Source organism: Ictalurus furcatus, chromosome 16 (genome assembly GCF_023375685.1).
Source record: "Ictalurus furcatus strain D&B chromosome 16, Billie_1.0, whole genome shotgun sequence".
In the NCBI taxonomy this organism is placed as follows: Eukaryota; Metazoa; Chordata; class Actinopteri; order Siluriformes; family Ictaluridae; genus Ictalurus; species Ictalurus furcatus.
The window spans coordinates 1,541,462-1,560,000 of NC_071270.1; the positions used below are offsets into that span (position 1 = coordinate 1,541,462).

An 18,539-nucleotide genomic window follows, 5' to 3' on the forward strand; every position below is an offset into this window, starting at 1 on the left:
CTAGAGAAAAGACGACGTGAATGATGTGGACCACCAACGTCCAGTCCAGTCGTGTTGGCTGTTACTTCACAAAGCTTCTCCTCTTTTAAGGCTATAAATAGCTGCTAACTGCCCAATTTCTCATTTTTTAGTCAAAGAGAAAGCCACAGTCTCGTAACACATTCGATGAATCGCCAAATATAGCTTCAGATCACTGACTGTACCCGTCAGTAATAACAAAAAGTGTGAGAAGGCAGCCCAAGTATTCATCCGTCTTTGTTCTATTCAGGATCGATGTGGATCCGGAGCGTATCGGGGAACACTGGGTGTAAAATGAGGATACACCCTGGATTGTACGAGTCATTGCTGGGCACCATGCAACACACACTCACACACTCACCTTAACCACCTATTAGTATGTTTTTGTGAGGTGAGGACAATAAACCCATGTGGACATGGCGAGAAAATGGGAAAGTCCACTGTGCCTCACCATCTCGTGTATTATTACTTTAAAGTTATATCGATGTTGAGGAATAATGACAGCGTGCAGGAATGTGAAAACAATCTTGTATTAAATATACTCAGTGCAAAGCATATCAAAACAATTTACAATTTCTATACCGCAGCCCCTGATCATTCTGCATCGTTTCCGGTGGACTTCGTTTTTATTTACGTACCCTGTTGCTTTTAAAACCAGATAATGCTGAACGTAGAGGAAATCCAACATCAATAAAAATACGTTCTATATAAAAAGTACAACAGTCTAGTTCACTTTTGCATGTACCTTAGAATTTTATCATCAAGATATCCAGCATTTGATAAAAGCACCTGACAAATTATTCAAATGCTACAAGAGTGCTTATTCTGTGCACACAGTCCGTCATATATCCACACACACACACACACACAAGCAAAACCGACACACGACGAGCAGTTCTAATAGGTGCACATAGCAGCTCCTCAAAGCTCACACATTCATGCTTTTCAAAGTTTTAGCTCGAATCTCATCGAGTCAGACGTCTCCTTCTCCGGCCGCTATCCTCTCGATGGCCGCCCAGTCCATCTTACTCAGAATGCTGCTGGTGCTTTGGGAAAGGGCGTCCTTCCAGTCGACACCGTCATCCACCAAGCCCTGGATAGTCATGAAGAAACAGCAAGGATATGGAGGGAAATACGTTGGAAATCGAGAGCATTTAACGCTTACGGAACACGAGCAAGGTTGGTCATTTCAAGCGATGAAATATCTGCCGCTGATGGCAGTTGTAAGGAGCTAAAATGCCAAATATCCAATACTTTTGGGTGTAAATTAGGCAAATGATTTGTTCGGCTACAGTAGTACTGTGCTAATTTGGAGGGTTTGACTCATCATCTTACATGCCACTGTGGAAATAATTCATTGTTTCATACTTGTTCCTCGGCACTGCTGTCGAGCCCAAGAATTCTGCGGATCTCCCGAGGAACGCTCCACGGACTCACCACGTCCCTTTCCTCTTTGTCCTCCAACCGTGACGCCTCTCGCTCTCTTACAGTCCTCAGCTCCGTTGGGGATTTATTTAACCCGGGTCTGGGGCCTAGGGTTTGCCAAAACACAAACAAACAAACAAACAAACAAATAAATAAATAAATATTACAGTAGCGCTAGTAGTCGTTTAGTCACTATGAATAGTCAGCGTATATGAATAAAAGCTTACGCTGGATGGTTGTCTTCACCTTCGGTCTCCCTCTCAGGTCTGTCAGCATGCCTCGCCGTGTGACCTGGGACAGCCGGTCACCAGGAAGTGCGCTCACTGATTAAAGATAATTTTTTTAAAAATGGTATTCTATATTATTATTACTATTAAATACCATAATTTATATCCATAATAAATTGGTATAATCTATGAAATTAGCAGGGGTTATAAAGGAAAAGAACCAGGTCTATGAAGTCCAAATTTGCTGCTCAGGGTCGCGGGTGGAGCTGATGCGCCTCTCTTCTGCAGTACCACGGTCTTCCCGAGCGTCGAAACAGAGCGCGCTCGTCCCCTCTGGCCTTTCCCGAGAGGCCCTTTAAACCGGGTCCGACTCCTGTAACGCACAAAGCACGATTCTCTGTTTCGGTGCCATTTACGCTCAATGAAATATCGTGTGCCGAGATAAGACCTCGAGAAGTCTAGGGTGCATGCTGACCCAGGCCGGGAGTCTCGGGCCTTGGTGTCGGTGGTGCTGTCGGAAGGAGCAGGGAGGACGCGCGGGGTGGTAAGCATGTCTGTGATAAGCGTGTAGGCCTCGTGTGCTCTCTGCGAGTGATGGTCCAGAAGAACTGCCCTAGAAATACAGACATGAAAACAGACGATGGTTGTACATTACAATAAGCGAGACTTGGTCGTAAACCACGTTTCACCACAGTGTTGCTGAATTCTCGAATGTGATTGGTCAGAACAGATGATTATATAAACGCACTAGTTCTTTATTTATCCAAAAACCTACTTGTCTCTCTCCTCTTTAGCTTTCCTGTTGGTTGCCAGGTCTCTAGAGGACAAATTCTGTTAAACAAAACAAACAAAAAAACGATACAAATTAGACACAAACAAAAAGAACTGAATAAAACACACACACACACACACACACACACAAAAAAAAAAATCAGTAAATACAAGGAACATAAACAGGAACGGCCGAGCCTGACCAGTGGATTAGGAGGAGCGAAGGGAAAGCGCTCCCTCTCTCTCTTCTCCGCCCTCTGCTTGTTGTACTCGACCAGTCTCTCTCGCTGCTTCCTCCTCATCCAGGTCCTCAGCTCCTTCCTCTCCTCCTCCATCATGGCTCTCCTCCGCTGCTCCTCTGGTTTGCTTCCGAGAAAAAAAACGCTTTTCACACACACTTCTCTTTTGGTTTCGTAAACGTATTCGTTATATCTGTACGTATTCGCGTTAACTCATTTTTTCGAGTGACGGCACATCCTTCAAAACGACGTCGTACCTTCTCTCCCAGGTCGCCGAAGGAGAGCGACGGAGCGCGGAGGGCGAGAGCGCCCCTTCTTCAACCAAATCTCCCAAGATGTCCGCAACATCGCTCAGTCCAGTCAGACCCAAAATGTCTTTATCTAGCCTGATAATTAATTAACACCAAATATACGTAAATACAAAACAATCCTGCCCATCTCCACTAGTCGTGACGCTTTTACCTATTACCTTTGTTTGCTACAAATAGCTACAACCTTCCAATTCTCTAAAACCATGTTCAAAATTTCCTTTCTGGTCGTTCTAGGGTTAAAATTCTAAAGAAACACGACAGAAGGGTTTATCGGAAGTATTAAGAAATACTCACAGGTCTGAATTCTCCATCAGCGATTCAGTGAATTCTGGAATAAAATAACGACGAATGCATTAGGATTTCTGCCATGACACAGAATGAGAAGCTCTAGTGAAAATTACCAGCAGGTATATGGTTACTCTAGGTGTGTCAGGAGAAAGAGTGTGCACTAACCTTCTCTCACAACCCCGAGAGGCTGCTCCGATTTCACTGCCAAAAAAAAAAGCATCAGACTCATGCTTTCAGATTAAGATGGAAATCGAATACTCTTCAGTCAGACGTGCAGGGGAAACGCATCGTGATACCTGCAGGAGTCATGTGGCGTCGGTGGACAGCGCTGTGTATGGACGGTGAGGCTGGGTAGAGAGACGAGCGCCCCCTCTGACGTGGAGGAACACTACCATTCGGTGTGGAAGACGAAAACCGTCCCTGCTCTTCTTCCTCCTCGTGCGTGCTCACGCTACCTGTGCGTCTCTTTCCTGAATACAAGTACACATCGGACACTCGTAATCTCCGTTTCTTCATTATATACGTACGGAAGTCAACCTTATCTTGAGTAAAATGAGATGTCAGCACAGAGAAAATCACTCTTAAATGATAATTTCTTCAGTCAGTTCACAAAGTTAATTATTTTCGACAGCAGCACATCCTGACGTCTTTTAGTCCCCTTACACCATAGCAATTTGAGAACAATAAAGGCAAGAGTTCTTCTGACCTTCCGTCGTAACTCTCGGCATGCTGGAATAAGCACGCTCCTCTTCCACACTGGCCATCGCAACCGGCGTTAGAGCGTCTATGGTATTTACCAGCTGTTTAAAGGAAAACAACAGAAACGTAAAGCTGAAATTAGTCTTTAATATTATACGGTCCAGGATTTCATTCTAGAATAAAAAAAAAAAAGACCAAGATCAATAGTTTAGTTATTTTAAATTGTGCTTGATTTTACTTACCAGCCTGGTGTTGGCAAATTCTCTGTCCATGTGGTCAGCGATGCTCTGGAGAGCTGCCAGTCGGGCGTCCATCTCGGAGAGATGTGCCGAGACCTGGCTGTGAGAAAACGCACGGTCTACCGAGCGGCCCGCTGGCACGGCTTCCTGTTCGGTCCCGAATTCGGTCAGCGCCTTCGCCGTGACTGGATCTCCGCCGGTGTCCGGCGCCGACAGCACAAGTGCAGGAGGAGTGAACGTTACTGAATAACCTGGAGCATGGAACATGCATTCAAAAAAGAAGAAGAAGAAGAAAAAAAAAAGAAAAAAACGTCGCAAGGAATGTCGAGTCCTTAAAATCACCCTGTCGAATGAAGAAAAGTACTTTTGCATTTGAAACAACTTAAAGCGGGGCTCGCCTTCCTACAGGAAGCCCGTTAATGTACCCATTTTATTTTCACAGACTTGCAAAAATCATAAGCAAGGGTATTGGTTTTGTTTTATCTTTTTTTTGTTATTGTTACTATTGTTGTTATTATTATTATTAATAGTAGTAGTATGACATTAACAATAAAAAGACTGAGCATTAAAGGAATGGTACAAGGAGGCTCATTTAAACTTTTCGTTGTGTAAACACATACCCAAATCTTCATGCCATTACTTAACACGATTCACGAATCATTAAGCGAGACGATCTCATTTTAAACTATAAAGATGTCAGCACCTGGTGATCCATCAGTGTGCTCTTCTGTTCTGATCTCGGTGTTGCTCTGGGTCGAGTTGACCACGGAAGCTGCTAGAAGGTGAAGCTGAGCAGATGTAGGTGGAGGAGAACAGGACTGGCTCTGGACAGGGGTTTGGGAAGAGGGCAGGCCCTGTAATAGAGAGCAATCCTCCCGGCCGTGAGCGCTCTTAAAGAGAGATAGCAATCGTTTAGAGAACGGCGTTCGGCGACCGAGACGTCCTGTACATGGAAACTGCAACACTGACGATACCGTTCTGTCACAAGAGATGTTTCAAGACAAAAAAGTGTCGTTCTTTACCGTACGGGCTTTTCCTGCTGCGTCTCCTGAGCTCTCTGGCTGCTCTGGAACCGTTTCCTCAGAGGTGCGAAGGTTCAGGAAGACCTCAGGGGGAGCAGCAGGAGCAACGTTAATGTCCACATGTCCAGCACCTAGAAAAGTGACAGAAATGAAACTAAAATCTATCAAATGACTTTTTTTTTTTAAAACAGTTGAACAATGCTTTTTTTCAGTAGAACTCACGTGCAGACGGAGAACCAGGAGACACGGGAAGCTGGGCTGAGACGGCTTTATCGGTGGTGCCGCGAGGCGAGGCTAAACGAGACAGAAATGAGAAAAATCAGCGTAGTTCTCTTAAAATCATCTCCAGAATATTAAGCGAGGTGCCTCTGAAAAGCACCACTCACCCGGGTCTGTGTTAGTGCAGGCATCCTGGATTTCAGGAGGTCGTTTGCACGTGGCTGCGAAAGCATGAAGCTCTGCCGACGTGGCCTGCGCTTCAGCAAGCAATCTCTGCCCAGTCAGCATCGACTCAAAGGAACCTGAAGAACCACGGGGAAGGCAGAAGGTGAAATCTCCGACAGTGGTGCAGCTACATGGAAAACTACAGCTTTAAGGTTTAGAAAACGTCACTAAAACATAAAAAGGCTAATATGATGATCAGCAAAGGAATCTTAGCGTTTATATAACGTAAATAATGCTCATTTGTTTCACAAGCAACTCCGAGTGTCGTATATTGGGTCTAAACGTCCGTGTGAGAGTTTTTACAGAATTGTTTAACATACTAACCTAAAGGAATGGCATAGCCATCATCTGGAGTAGATTTGTCGTCTTCAGGCTCCTGATTAAAAAAATAAAAGCTTGATTATTAATAAATTGACTCGTTATAAAGCGCAGTTCAAGTAAGATATATATATTTTTTTTAAAAAGGAGTAGCTGTATGTTTTCACTAGCAGGCAGAGGTTAACAGTCTCAAAAGATATACACACATTTTATACTGTATACAGTACGTACAATTTCATTCATATCTGTTCTAATCCTTCTAATGTACAACCATGTTTTTAATCTTTTTTTTTTTTAAATCTCCATTTTGGTGTTCTCTTAACGGCTGTTTTACCTGAGATGGAGGGATTATAGAATCATCCGGTATGAAGGACACAGCCTTTTCCTCGTTCTTTTTATGTTCTCTCCTCTTAAGCCTTAAAGACAAGCATTGAAAGCGTCAGAAAATGTGCTTTACGGTCGCGATCCGCAAGCGTGTTCCGATCCGATACGGTACTCATGCCGACTGAACGACGCTTTTAACGTAAGGAAATACAATAACAGTGTCTTACAGAAGAATAATTGACGTCACGATATATAAAACTGAGCGATCAGTGAGCGCTATATTTATAAATACAGACGCAGGTGTATAAATAAATAAATAAATAAATAAATAGACACGTAATTAGGACTACGATTTAAAGAGCTCACCTTTTGATGGAGGGCGTGTCCGTGAGTTTGCTCTGTGTAGTTTGCGTCGGTGCCTTGAGAAGTTGGAGCGTAGAATTCACTTCCTGTTTCGTTCCCGCTGCCCAGGCCATCAGCTCCTCCAGGGGGATTAAGCGAGGAGTGGGCCGAGGAGGTGCGCTGTATCTCAAACCCTATCCAGACCACACAGCACACAACCAGGAACTATTACCGTTCAACCGTAAACACCTGGATGCTCCAAACACAGTGCCAACTGCTGACTCTTCTATGTGTCTGCTATTCATTTTTGAATATTTGCAATTTTTGTCTGTGGAAATACGCATGGCCTAATATTTTTGTGAAACGACCCATAATGATGATTTGAATAGATTAAGATGTGCTTACAGTACGAGATGGCTCAGGCTCGACACGCAGTAAGTGCGGTTTGGGAAAGACGCACTCGGAAACCGTTCCTGCCGTGTGCAGCCTCATGGGGGCGGACAAAGCGATCCTGGGCAGCTGGATGGGTCGGACTTGGGTGCTGGGGGGGAAACGCAGCAGTGGGAGCCCAATATCTGGTACTGCCCCGCTGGGAGCAGGAGGCAGACGGACTGCTTCTCTTTCTGTCCCCCTGTCTGACGAAGTGTAAGCTCGAGTCCGTATGCTGTACTGATTCGGATTTCGGTGTGCGGGTTGTGCCGTTGGCTCAGCCTGCCTCTGATAGCTCTCAGACCTCCTGTACATGGTAGGCTTGTGCTGATTCGGGCCCCAGGCCTCTCTTACAGGGGCAGGAGGAGATTGAGGAGGGGGCAAGCGGAGAAGTTTGAACCCCTGTATAATCGGAACCGTTTCAGGGGGATGATTCTGCTGGGGTGCCGGCAGCGGGGCTTGACTGTCTATTGCGGTAAGAAGTCTTTGAGAGGGAGGAATAAAACGACTTCCTTCTTCCCGGCTGTTCTGTGACGGACCAGGATGAACGGTCAGCCGTTGGAGTTCCTGCGGCCAAGCAAGTAGAAGAATAAAGTGAGAAACCGAATAATAAGGCAGATGTTGTGAAAAGTAGTCTGTTTAGAGGTTTTACCTCAGGGCAGAGTCTTCTCCTTTCTTCAGGAGTATTCAGACCGGGATCTGTTTCCATCCACTGCTGATCAGAAGCTCTGGGAGTCCTGCTGTGTAGCTCAGAAACAGTGTCTGGCTTCTTCTCTAATCTCGTGTTGTAGGGAGGAGGATGTGAGGACTGAGCCACAGTGGGTCGAGTTTGTGGTTGCGCAGGTTGAGACGCAGGAACACTGAGCTGTGAAAGCAGCGAGTTGGCGTGGGAGAGGGGCGCGCTGGCGAACGAGGCTCCCACCACTTGCATAAGACTCATGAAGTTGAGTTGCTGCAACTAAAAATGGAAATATTACACAAGAAAAGAACTATTTAAATATATATAAGATATACATTATAATAAGAGCGCAACCGGGTATTTGTTACAGTCCGTACTTGTACTAATCGGAAAAGCTCATCCTGGAGCAGATGTCTGACTGGTTCAGGGTGAATGTTTTCTCCGTTCTGGACACTCGGAGGATGACTTACGGTCCCTGGTTCAGCCGGAGGCTTTGACACAGAGTGGAGCTGCTGCTCACGCGGCTGAACAGGCTCAAGTTCAGGAGCCTCATGTACAGGACTAAAATATAAAAGTACATTTTAGGGGGGGGGGATAAAAAAGAACTCTTGTACCACACTAGCTATAAGCCTAGTTATGGTAGTAAATACTATTGGCTACTTTCATAACATCCTAAAAGCACTCTAAAACTACCATACTACACCCCTGGTTCTCAAAATGGGCTCCAAGGACCCCCCCCCAGGTGTCTGTGAAGCATAACCAGGGGGTCTGTGATTTTCTGATTCTGTCATCACAGTCATTACGCTCATTAATCATTTTGCATAATTTCAATAAAAATGGGTTATATGGTCGAAAAGTTCAGGGGAAGAAAAATAAATAAATAATCCTGACTGAGTTTATACACTATATATACACACACTCGATATACTTGCCTATTTTCTGGTTCCTTTCCTGGTTCTGCAAGTTCAATATCCAATGTTCCAACGTCCTTTGAGCTGCAACACATAGAGCACATTTAGATTAACCCAGAAGTGCATAATTACACACCGAAAACAATCCCAAATGCTTCACTTTCCGTTTACTCAGACACTACACCATACACACACGCACACACACACACACACACACACACACAAGCAATGAGCTGTGTTTATACGGTCACCGTGGCAACTTCTTGATGACTCGATGCTTTCACGGACATTCGCTAGAGTCTACTCCTTGGCAAACTTGAAACGTGTGCATGGAATAAGCTACTTCAATTACTATATTAATGCGCTCTTTTTCTTTTTTCAGCATGGAGTAAACTCACCGCGATTCACAGGAGTCATCGGATGACTTGGAGTATTCTAAATCCGATAGTTTTAAAGGCTGTGGAGAAAAGAAGAAAAATAAATAAATAAATAACCCAGTGAATTATTAAACCATTGTAAATCGGTAAGCTTGTTTTAGCAGGCAGCGGTGTTCACCTGGTCTCTGGGTCTACGTGTTCTGCCCTTTGTCCCGATCTGTACTGAAATATTTGACCCAACTGAAGACTCTTCCAGATTCTCCACAACACTACGGTCACCTGAAAAACCCCATAAGACTGTTCAGAATGGCGCTCGTCATTAAAGCGGCGGTCCGTAACGTGTTTTATCGCCAATTTAAAAAGTAGAAATAATAAAATCGGGGGAGAAACATGCTCTTAAACTGGAGAAAAAATAAATAAATAAAAATCTCTGCAGTTACATACTGCAGCTTTAAAGTACAAGTTGAGAGCAAAAGACTCTTACTGTCCGATTCACCCATTGGGAGTGGTTCCTTCACTCTTCTAACACTTCGTTCTCTTATCTCCACGTCGGACGTCATGTCCTCGTGCCCGTACGAGTGAGAAAGACTCGGCTCATCCGGAAGACCCTCGGGCTCACACCCCCTGCGTAATAAAACGCGGTATTACAGAATAACCACAGCGCAAAGCCAAACTGCACGTAACCCTCGTAAGATGTTTCTGCTGTGTTTATTTAAAAAGCCCTCACTTAGAAGCGTGTCCATGAGGAGGGTCCAGATCAGGCAGGGTGACGGGAGTCCCCGCTGAGGCGGAAGGATAGCCGGTGTCCACGCTGCTCTCTCTCTCGCGCTTCCAGCCTAACTCCAGTGGCAGGACAGGAGCCACAATGGCTTGAGCTTCTGGGACCTGCGGGACGATGAGAGTGAAATACAGCTTTTAGTGAAGCTTGGTGATCTTGCTCATACGTATCCTTGCCGTATTTGGTATTCTGTATTAACCGCTGCTTTTGTATAGTGGTGCTTGAAAATTTGTGAACCCGTTAGGATTTTATTTTTCCCAGATTTTGATACAACACCAATTAAACAAATGAGACACAAATATTATACTTGGTCACACAACTCTTTTTCGGAGGTCCTCAGAAATCTCCTTTGTTCATGCGTGATACATTAGCACAGACGTGTGTTGTGAAGATCAGACTCTGACAGACCCCCGTTCACGCACACCTGATCGTCATCATACTGATCGAAATCACCTGACTCTGATTTCACCTCCAAATGAACTGCTAATCCTAGAGCTTCACACACTTTCACCACTCACACACATGTAATATTGGATCGTTTTCCTCAATAAATAAATGCCCAAGTATAATCTTTTCGTCTCATTTGTTTAACCGGGTTCTCTCCGTCTTCTTTTAAGACTTGTGTGAAAATCTGATGATGTTTTAGGTCATACTTATGCCGAAATAAAGAACATTCGAAAGGGTTCTAAAGACTTTCAAGCACCACTGTACTCCAGTTAATAATACAGAGGAGTATATCCACACCCTCTCGTTCGAATATAAAACTCACCCTAATCTGAGTGTAGTGTTCGTCGGTCCTCAGTTGGGCTTTGGTGTATCTCTGCTCCAGCAGCCTCAGAGCGGAGAGCACTGCAGGAGCCGAAGTTTTAGCCCTAATCACCACTGGCTCGACGGCATTCCCCGTCTTCTTCCTGCTGGAATGAGTGAGCAGGACACTTCTGTCTGCCCAGCGCAGCATCCATTCCAGCAGCCTGGCCAGCTGGGGAAACCGGGCCTCCGATTTGGCGTCCAGCTCCAGCTGTAGGTCCACATCAGGGCAGAGGATCGTCTTAAAGGGCCAGCGCTCTATTCGAGGGATCCCTGGGATTAAGTTCCGAATAGGACCGGACTCCGTGGTTATTACGTTCTGTCTGAGCGGCGTCTCGTTCTGTCGTCGAAGGCTAAACAATCCTGGTTGTTTCCCAGGAAGAGGCAGAGCACCTGTGCCGATTCGAGCTGTGTGAGTTTCACTGATGACGGACGGAGGAGGACCGATGATAGAGGCCAGCGGCTCGGGAGTCTCAGGAAGAACGTGAAAGCAGCCGCCAGCACGGAACGCGGGAAGCCGCACACCCTTTTTCCGGCCAGCCGGCCGTCTTTTGATCGCCGTCAGCACTTCGAAAGCATCAGAGCGAAGCTCTCGGTCGCACAGACAGGACGAGAAGCTACTCAGCAAAGGAAGCTCGGATTCCTCCGTGTCCGGGCTGTCCTTCTCCAACACGTAGCTTAGGAAAAGCTCCAAAAAGCACGGATACTCCTCGTCCTCGAGTTCAAACGGCCACGTTCCCACAGAGGGTAAGGTGAAACGTTTGTGTTCTCGCTCCGTCACATCTCTTTTTCTTCCATCTTTTGATTTGAACGTGTTCTCAGGTTCGGCTGACACGGAGCTGAAAATGTAAAGGTGGGAAAAAAGCAAGACGAAGCTCTGAAAACATTCCGAGATGAAATCGGTGAGCCAAAAACATGGAGTAATAAAAGTTTACTTCATGTTTTCCAAGACTTACTACTAATAAACGTAGCATTTTGGCTTTTTACGCAAATACAATTCGATTAAGATGTAAAAGTGACGACAGCGAGTACCTGGGATGAGACCTATTGTGCAGTTCCGGTGAACGAGGCTCTGATATTGTATCAGCAGTGTCAGCCTCACTGCTCACCGGGGGGCGCTCAGAGTCTGTGAGCGTACTGTTACTCAAGCTAGCGCACCGTGAGAACCGGTCAGATATGGCGTTGGCTCCTCCCCTCTCCTCGTCTTCCTCCCTCTCCCAGATATGCCGCTCTAGTGGGATCTTGCTCCTCGCCAGACGGCGCCCCTCTCGGACCCGCTGCCTCCGCTGCTCCTGGATCATCAGAATCATTGTCGCTCCCTCCTTTTCCTCTTGCGTACTACTTGCCTGTGTGGCTGGACATAAATTGGAAAGTAAATCAATGTGTCTCATCCTGCTAATACACATATTATTAACTAACGACCTCGTTAATGCGCTGTAATGTAAAGAGTTATTATTCCATATAATAAAGATACCCTAGCACTGTAGTGTCTCAATACTGTATTGAAAATAAATGAACAAACACCTTAAAGGTGTAATATGTCAAATCTAAAAGTGGTTCTAGACCTATAAAAATCAGAGTTTCAAAAATTCCTTTAAAAACAAACAAACAAAAAAAACATTATCACTGCCATGCAAAAAGGTTTGGTTAGTTTATTTATTTTAGCATTCTGTTGACATTTTTCTGGTCCAGAAATTAAAGCTGCGGTCTCAAAAGACAGCACTCTTCAACGTGGGTTCAAAGAACAATGTGGTATATTATATGAGAAACAAATGAGTCTGTTAAACAACTGCTGTTTAACCTTGCGTTGCCGTATTATCCTGCGCGGTGCTGGAACTTAACCTCTGCAGCAGCGAGGCGTACTTCTCTCTTAGAGGCACCCGGACGGATTCCTCGTCATCAGGAAACACTTTGACTAATGTCTCTGCCACCTGGAAATGAAGGAAAATATAGGAAATAAACGCAAACAGGGTGTTTAGAAGGGTAAGTCGAGAAGACGGCAAAGCTATAGAGCGTCGCGTGTGTGCCGTTTTTGTTTTTCACCGTCGGAACGGCGGGCAGCTCGGCCACGAGGCTGAGCACCAAGTCCTGTAACGTCTCTTCTGCATTCAGGAAGCGAGAGAAAGGCAGAAGGCGACGAGCCCAGCGCAGGACCTCCTCGCGCAATTCACACACGCTGTTATCCGTCACCTAGAACCCAAACACGCACACGCTCAGAACCTTTCCTAAACACAGGGGTATAATTCTGTTCGAATTTTGTTTACCCGAATGTCTTTAGTCTTGTTCCTTGCAGCTTGGTACTTTCTACAGAAGACGGTGAGCTGGTCACGAACATGCAGCATCCAGCACAGCCCACATAATTCCCTAAAGCACACTGAGATTGCCACACACGCACGGTTTGTTAGTAAGGCGTTTTCTACACATTACGGCTACGTTAGTAGAATCTCGCACGTACGGTGCACACCTATCGTTCGTATGACGACACTGTTCGTGTCTCTGGACCTCGAGCGGAAAAACCCGTGGCGATTAGTGAACTTCTTCAACCCTTCTGGAAGGTCATCTTTAGGCTGCTTGTTTGCCTTCTTGACCTGTCGACAAACCCCAAACCGCAGCAGCTGATTCTCTATTAGTATTATTATTTTATTTTTTATTGAAGAAAAAAATAAATAAATAAATTATCCAACACCTATCACCTATTTGAAAAACAACTTGCCCCCTTCAGCTTAAATTCTGTTTGTGCCACCAACTACTCACCTTCTTCCTCATCATTTCTGGAATTTCTTTCAGTTTTGGCATAGTAAGGCCTTTTATAACCAACTTTATGCTGTTTAAAAAGTTCTATTTAAGTGTCGAGACTTGGGGAATTAGTAACTACGGGGGCAAATACATTTTCACACAGGCCCAGTTGATATTGGATAACGTTTTTTGCTTCAGTAAATAACATCATCGTTTAAAAAAAAACTGTATTTTGTGTTCACTCAGGTTGCCTTTGTTTTATCTTAGATAATGTTTTCAATTCTGAAACAATTCAGTATGAGAGATACACACAAACAGAATATATTCTTTCTCACAGATAAAACATTTACCTTGCGAAAGAGCTTACGGCATCGACGCAGGCCGCTGACGTACCACTGCACAGCCGGCCGGGAGCAGCGAGCGGCTCTGAACAGCAGCAGCACTCGCTGTAACACTGCAGCTACATGACAACGTGATTCCCTCTCCGAGACCGACAACACGGCACCAGTGGAGTCCTGACAAAAGTAGATGAGTTAAGCGAGGAAAGAAAAAAGCACTTTAAAGAAGGATCCAGTTACTGTTAGGAAAATGCTGTGACGGGTAATGCGTGCCTGCCAGCCACCACACTTTAGAAACATCCAAACGCCTATGCCCAGTGAGGGCTCTGACCGGAGTACCTGTGGGTCAGGAGCAGGCTGTGGACAGTACAAAGGAGGTGCAGGGAGGTAGAATGCAGGGGGAACCAGAGCAGTGAACGAAGACGCATGCTCCTTGGCTGATTCCAACAGCTTGGTGAGAGGCCGTGACACGACGTCCACGTCTGCCATGACTGAAGCCTTCAGGATCTCCTGTGCGTACACGTGGAGCAGCTCCGTGTCCTCGACTTCAACGACATCTTATAAAATAAAACAGACAGGAGGCTAACGCAACAGTCATCACTGTACCACTCTGTACTGCTGAACACACTACATTCTATAGAAACCGAATAAAGCACAAACCTGGGAGGCTTTTCAAGGCCGTGTCTTGTCGGTTAGATGACACTTTGCAGTCCAATAACGACTCCAGCTGAGTCTGAAAGATAAAGCCAGGCTGCAGCTCTGCAGGAAGGTGCAACTCTTTCCATTGCAACCTACGACAAAATGTAAAGACTATACTGTGACCTTTGAAACGGTCCGGTGCGTTGAGATACGTCACACTCCACTCGTTTTCTTAGACTTTAACGGGATTTGACCATAGGCACGTTTGTATCTGAGTAAACAAATAGTCACCTGCTGAAATCATAGTGCAGTCTGCAGTATGTGGTGTAAGCCAGACCAAGAGAGGCAGCCATCTTCCAGTCACCCAAACTCTGAGCCAGCCATGCTGCTTCAGGAATCAGCCCGCCCAGCAGGAGGAGCTCCAGAGCATACTCCACCGTCCATATGCCCGAGAGGTGCTGAGATCTCACGGCGGCCGCCACCCGCCGCTGACTGAGAGTAACCGTGCGCCGGCGCGTCGCTGTAACGACAACAATGCGGGTTCGTGAGCGAATTTGAATTCGATGTGAAATATGAGGAGTGTCTGTGGTTATCTTTACAGAGATGTTACTCACACTGTGGCAGATGTAGAGGAGGCAGGACGTCCACGCTGTGTGGTGGGAAGACGGCTAGCGGCTGATTGGTGAAGTAGGACGCCATGAACCTGCCGAGAGACTGGACCACAGCACAGGCAGCCTCGCTATTCACCCGCTGCGGGAGCCACGGCTCAGACTGGGCCTCGTCTGCGAGCGTCGCTGATGGCGAGAAATACCACGTGTTCGATTTAATAACCACATGTACCAGATTAAAAGTCTCCATCCAGCTACGTTCTGTTCAGGTCGCCTCTGTTTTATCTTAGATTTTGTTTTCATTTCTGAAACAATTCCGTATGACAGACACACAAAAACAGAAGAAATCAGGATGGAGGCAAATACTTTTTCACAGCACTGTATGATTTTAGCAATCTTCTCTGAAACTTACCTACAGTATCTTCTGAAGTCAGTAGCTGCTTGGCCATGGTGTCACACAAGGCCTGTGCCTCCCTCAGCCTATACTGAAACAGCTGGTCAAACAGAAGAGCCAGACAGTAGCGCGTCTCCAGGAAGACTGTCCTCGGCCCAGCTGCTCGACAAAAACGGACAGGTGCTTATGACGGCAGCACATGGCAACGCAACCTAACCTCATCTCATAGTAAAAGATATTCACTGACGATAGCACGATATAGCAAGACGTATACCTTTTGCTCTCTCTTCCCACAGCTGGTCTCGCCAAACCTGGGCACACTCGCTGTAGTCACCAGAAATGAAGTGCTCCTCTCCTGTACGCAGAAAGAAACGGAATGTCATGGTTTGTTGATGCGTTTTGCACTTATGGGCCACCTAACAATCTTCTCGTACCAAAAACAACAACAATAAATAAAAAAAAAATTTAAAAAACCACTGATGAAGTCTGGCTTAATTATCTTGAAATAATTTCATCGACCGAGTCTAACCTGTTACGCTGTAAAGTGCAGGACTTTCCTCCAGACGGTCTCCGGCTCGCTGCAGCGATTGTTGGATTTGAGAGATCACCTTCGACATGTTCTCCAGCTCCCCGTTTCGACTCCCTAAACTTCTACCACTCCGTAACTCGTCCCGGTACCGCAAGGCTTGTCTGTAGATGTCTCGCCATACCGCCACCAATCTGAAACCCAAAGAACGTCCGTTCGTACGTTAGCAACCGTTCTAGGATCGAACTTTATCGAACGATTCGGTTTTGACGTTTTAAAAAAAAACAAACAAAAAAACCAGCGGTACCTATTCGACGGTCTGCTTGAGAGAGATATCTGAGAGCTCACAGCTTCAGTATCCTTGTCATCCTGTAACAGTGAGATGGAGAAGATGTCTGAAGGACAAGGATCGTCCTTTACTTGCCGCGCTGCTTTCTGTGGTAGAACGTAGGTCTGGTCCAGAATCTTCGATGCTTCCCGGAGGACGTAAAGCGCTGCTATGAAGTTCTGAGAGGAACAAACTGACGGAGGGAGATAAAGATGAACAAAACGTTGCGCGAGATCCAAAACGACCCCTAAGCAGCTGGTGCCACCTTTGCGGGTGGAATCCCACGGCAGAAAGGAGAGCAGAGACCTGAGGAATTCGAACACGCTATTTTGTCTGTAAGGTTGTATCAGTGGATCGGCAATCTGGAGAAGGCGAGCCAAACGAACGGCGCAGGTGACGGTGTATTTCAGCATGCGCTCCCTCTGATCCGTAGCATGAACGAGCGAAACACCGAGAGCCCAGGCGGTCATCAAACTCCGCTGTGCTCTGGTCAGTTCCTCCAAGAGAGCTGAGGAATCCCGGTCGCAATCTTCCGACTCGGCCTGGGACTGGGCGTGAAGGGTGTCGAACATCGAGGCGAACTCTAACCTGCCGCCGTCCTCCGGCACCGAGCCGGCATGACGAGCCTCGTCCGAGTCATCGCCATCATCGTCCTCAATCTGAAGCAACAGATTATTTTTTTTTAACTCAGAGAAATGGATAATAATATGGAACGATGGTGAAGTCACGCATCAAATTTCAAACACTTATTAATACTGGAGTATAGCTGGGGATTTTTATCCGTTTCAGGAATAATGTTTTTACTGTCTCAGTAAATAATTAACCGTCCCTTATATTAGTGAAGAACCTGTTTGAGAACATTATTCTAATTACTTCTCAAAAGTACTAAAAAAAAAAAAAGGCAGGCAAGTAAGCAGCAGAATCACCCTCTCTGTCATCAGCCTCGAGCCTCCTGTGCCTCCTCCACCTCGTAAAAATAGAGGCAGTGTCGATTCGGGCGTCTCTCTCTCTTTCAGTACCAACAGACTGGCTGCGAGCTTCAGAGTAGACATGGACTCCAGTTTGGACTTCACCTGGGGCTGAACAACCACACAGATAGAGACGTGATACATTCCTATCCAATTATTTATTTATTTATTTTATAAACCCAGAGAATTACCCGTGTAAACAACGGCGTGTTCAGACCGCTCCGGCCCTGACTCACCAGCTCCGAGTGAACGATCTTGCGCACTCTCTCCAGCGCCTGAGCCGTCTCTGTCAGGAAGCTGCTCATCAGCGAGGAAGAGGCGGGCCGGCCGGACATGTTCAGCGCCGTCACCATGTAGCCGTCAGACACGATGAGACAAGGCAGCCTCGGGTGCCAGGTCACAGAGTACCGCTGTCTCATCGGGTCGCGCAGGGACACGCTGGAGCTGGACAAGGCATCATCTGGTGGCTGTGAAGGCACTGGAGGTCTACGAGGAGCGACATCAGACGTGTTAAACGTGACCCACGCGAGCGCCCAACGTAATCACGGAAGTTCTACTGCTCCGGTACTTACATGAGCACAAAATGACCGTGTCGGAAGAGGAAAAAGAGAGAGCGGATGACTGGAGACGTAAAGAAAAGGAGGGAGGGAGATGGTAAAAGAGGACAGGGATCAGAACAAGGGAAAAAAAAAAACGGATGAACAGCAGTGAATAAAAGAAAATGAGTAACGGGTATGACCTGAAACAGCACTAATGCGAAAGAAATAATGCGCCATGTGTACTAACGCATTCATTCAGGCGTGAACACGACTCGAACATGACCGCTTGTCGTCTTTGATGCTAGCCGAATTCTTGAATCTGATTGGTCGGAAGCGTTTGATTCATTCTCTACACGCTCTGACAATTTAAATCACAGGTTTACATTAAAGCATTCGCTCTATCACGTTATTGTTTCTATAGTAACAGCTCGTTGAATAGTGGTGTAATTGTAACCAGGTGAGTAAAACGCCTCGGGGCGTGTCGTTATAGGAAAAATAACGAACTTAGACAGTTGCGCGCCTTAAAAGTGATTCAGTCCTTGTTTATTAGGTATAACAATTCGTGTCGGTGTCGAAATACCACAACGCTGCTCACCTGTACGTGACTAACGGATGAAGAGGCAGGAAGTGTGCGGGGCCAAACTCAATGTCACACCCACTTGTGGAGAGAGAGACCAGCCCTCCTAAGCGGGCCAGCATCAGGACAGAGCCTCTCTTCAGTATACAGGCCAGATAGAGACCTTCTGGTGTCCAACTCACGCAGCTCACCCAGTACGACCTGCAGGAAACGACAAGCCGTCAAAAAATGGCTTCTG

The 18,539-nt window shown here is 46.2% G+C and overlaps 1 protein-coding gene across 6 annotated transcripts in view; it reads right to left on the reverse strand.

Annotated features, from left to right (window-relative positions):
- Nucleotides 1–532: 532 nt before the first annotated feature.
- cplane1 (ciliogenesis and planar polarity effector 1) overlaps nucleotides 533–18,539 on the reverse strand; it is a 20,321-nt gene continuing 2,314 nt past the window's right edge. For 3 of the 6 annotated variants that reach the window (XM_053645789.1, XM_053645787.1, XM_053645788.1), the window contains 46 exons: nucleotides 18,320–18,502; nucleotides 17,422–17,671; nucleotides 17,144–17,296; nucleotides 16,197–16,876; nucleotides 15,893–16,083; nucleotides 15,638–15,718; nucleotides 15,382–15,522; nucleotides 14,976–15,155; nucleotides 14,653–14,881; nucleotides 14,383–14,513; nucleotides 14,062–14,279; nucleotides 13,735–13,899; nucleotides 13,113–13,263; nucleotides 12,913–13,022; nucleotides 12,692–12,838; nucleotides 12,450–12,579; nucleotides 11,681–12,002; nucleotides 10,611–11,487; nucleotides 9,791–9,948; nucleotides 9,548–9,687; nucleotides 9,242–9,342; nucleotides 9,085–9,143; nucleotides 8,708–8,770; nucleotides 8,153–8,336; nucleotides 7,749–8,054; nucleotides 7,073–7,663; nucleotides 6,692–6,861; nucleotides 6,336–6,417; nucleotides 6,008–6,059; nucleotides 5,626–5,760; nucleotides 5,462–5,533; nucleotides 5,240–5,370; nucleotides 4,921–5,107; nucleotides 4,221–4,468; nucleotides 3,986–4,079; nucleotides 3,576–3,749; nucleotides 3,445–3,480; nucleotides 3,286–3,319; nucleotides 2,938–3,066; nucleotides 2,645–2,807; nucleotides 2,446–2,501; nucleotides 2,146–2,283; nucleotides 1,892–2,043; nucleotides 1,671–1,766; nucleotides 1,387–1,550; nucleotides 533–1,111 (listed from right to left, as the gene is read on the reverse strand). In XM_053645789.1, the coding sequence (XP_053501764.1) occupies nucleotides 992–1,111; nucleotides 1,387–1,550; nucleotides 1,671–1,766; nucleotides 1,892–2,043; nucleotides 2,146–2,283; nucleotides 2,446–2,501; nucleotides 2,645–2,807; nucleotides 2,938–3,066; nucleotides 3,286–3,319; nucleotides 3,445–3,480; nucleotides 3,576–3,749; nucleotides 3,986–4,079; nucleotides 4,221–4,468; nucleotides 4,921–5,107; nucleotides 5,240–5,370; nucleotides 5,462–5,533; nucleotides 5,626–5,760; nucleotides 6,008–6,059; nucleotides 6,336–6,417; nucleotides 6,692–6,861; nucleotides 7,073–7,663; nucleotides 7,749–8,054; nucleotides 8,153–8,336; nucleotides 8,708–8,770; nucleotides 9,085–9,143; nucleotides 9,242–9,342; nucleotides 9,548–9,687; nucleotides 9,791–9,948; nucleotides 10,611–11,487; nucleotides 11,681–12,002; nucleotides 12,450–12,579; nucleotides 12,692–12,838; nucleotides 12,913–13,022; nucleotides 13,113–13,263; nucleotides 13,735–13,899; nucleotides 14,062–14,279; nucleotides 14,383–14,513; nucleotides 14,653–14,881; nucleotides 14,976–15,155; nucleotides 15,382–15,522; nucleotides 15,638–15,718; nucleotides 15,893–16,083; nucleotides 16,197–16,876; nucleotides 17,144–17,296; nucleotides 17,422–17,671; nucleotides 18,320–18,502 (8,374 nt within the window). In that variant the 3' untranslated portion in view covers nucleotides 533–991. The remainder of the gene's footprint in view (nucleotides 1,112–1,386; nucleotides 1,551–1,670; nucleotides 1,767–1,891; nucleotides 2,044–2,145; nucleotides 2,284–2,445; nucleotides 2,502–2,644; nucleotides 2,808–2,937; nucleotides 3,067–3,285; nucleotides 3,320–3,444; nucleotides 3,481–3,575; nucleotides 3,750–3,985; nucleotides 4,080–4,220; nucleotides 4,469–4,920; nucleotides 5,108–5,239; nucleotides 5,371–5,461; nucleotides 5,534–5,625; nucleotides 5,761–6,007; nucleotides 6,060–6,335; nucleotides 6,418–6,691; nucleotides 6,862–7,072; nucleotides 7,664–7,748; nucleotides 8,055–8,152; nucleotides 8,337–8,707; nucleotides 8,771–9,084; nucleotides 9,144–9,241; nucleotides 9,343–9,547; nucleotides 9,688–9,790; nucleotides 9,949–10,610; nucleotides 11,488–11,680; nucleotides 12,003–12,449; nucleotides 12,580–12,691; nucleotides 12,839–12,912; nucleotides 13,023–13,112; nucleotides 13,264–13,734; nucleotides 13,900–14,061; nucleotides 14,280–14,382; nucleotides 14,514–14,652; nucleotides 14,882–14,975; nucleotides 15,156–15,381; nucleotides 15,523–15,637; nucleotides 15,719–15,892; nucleotides 16,084–16,196; nucleotides 16,877–17,143; nucleotides 17,297–17,421; nucleotides 17,672–18,319; nucleotides 18,503–18,539) is intronic. The other 3 variants (XM_053645790.1, XM_053645791.1, XM_053645792.1) reach the window with 3 other exon arrangements.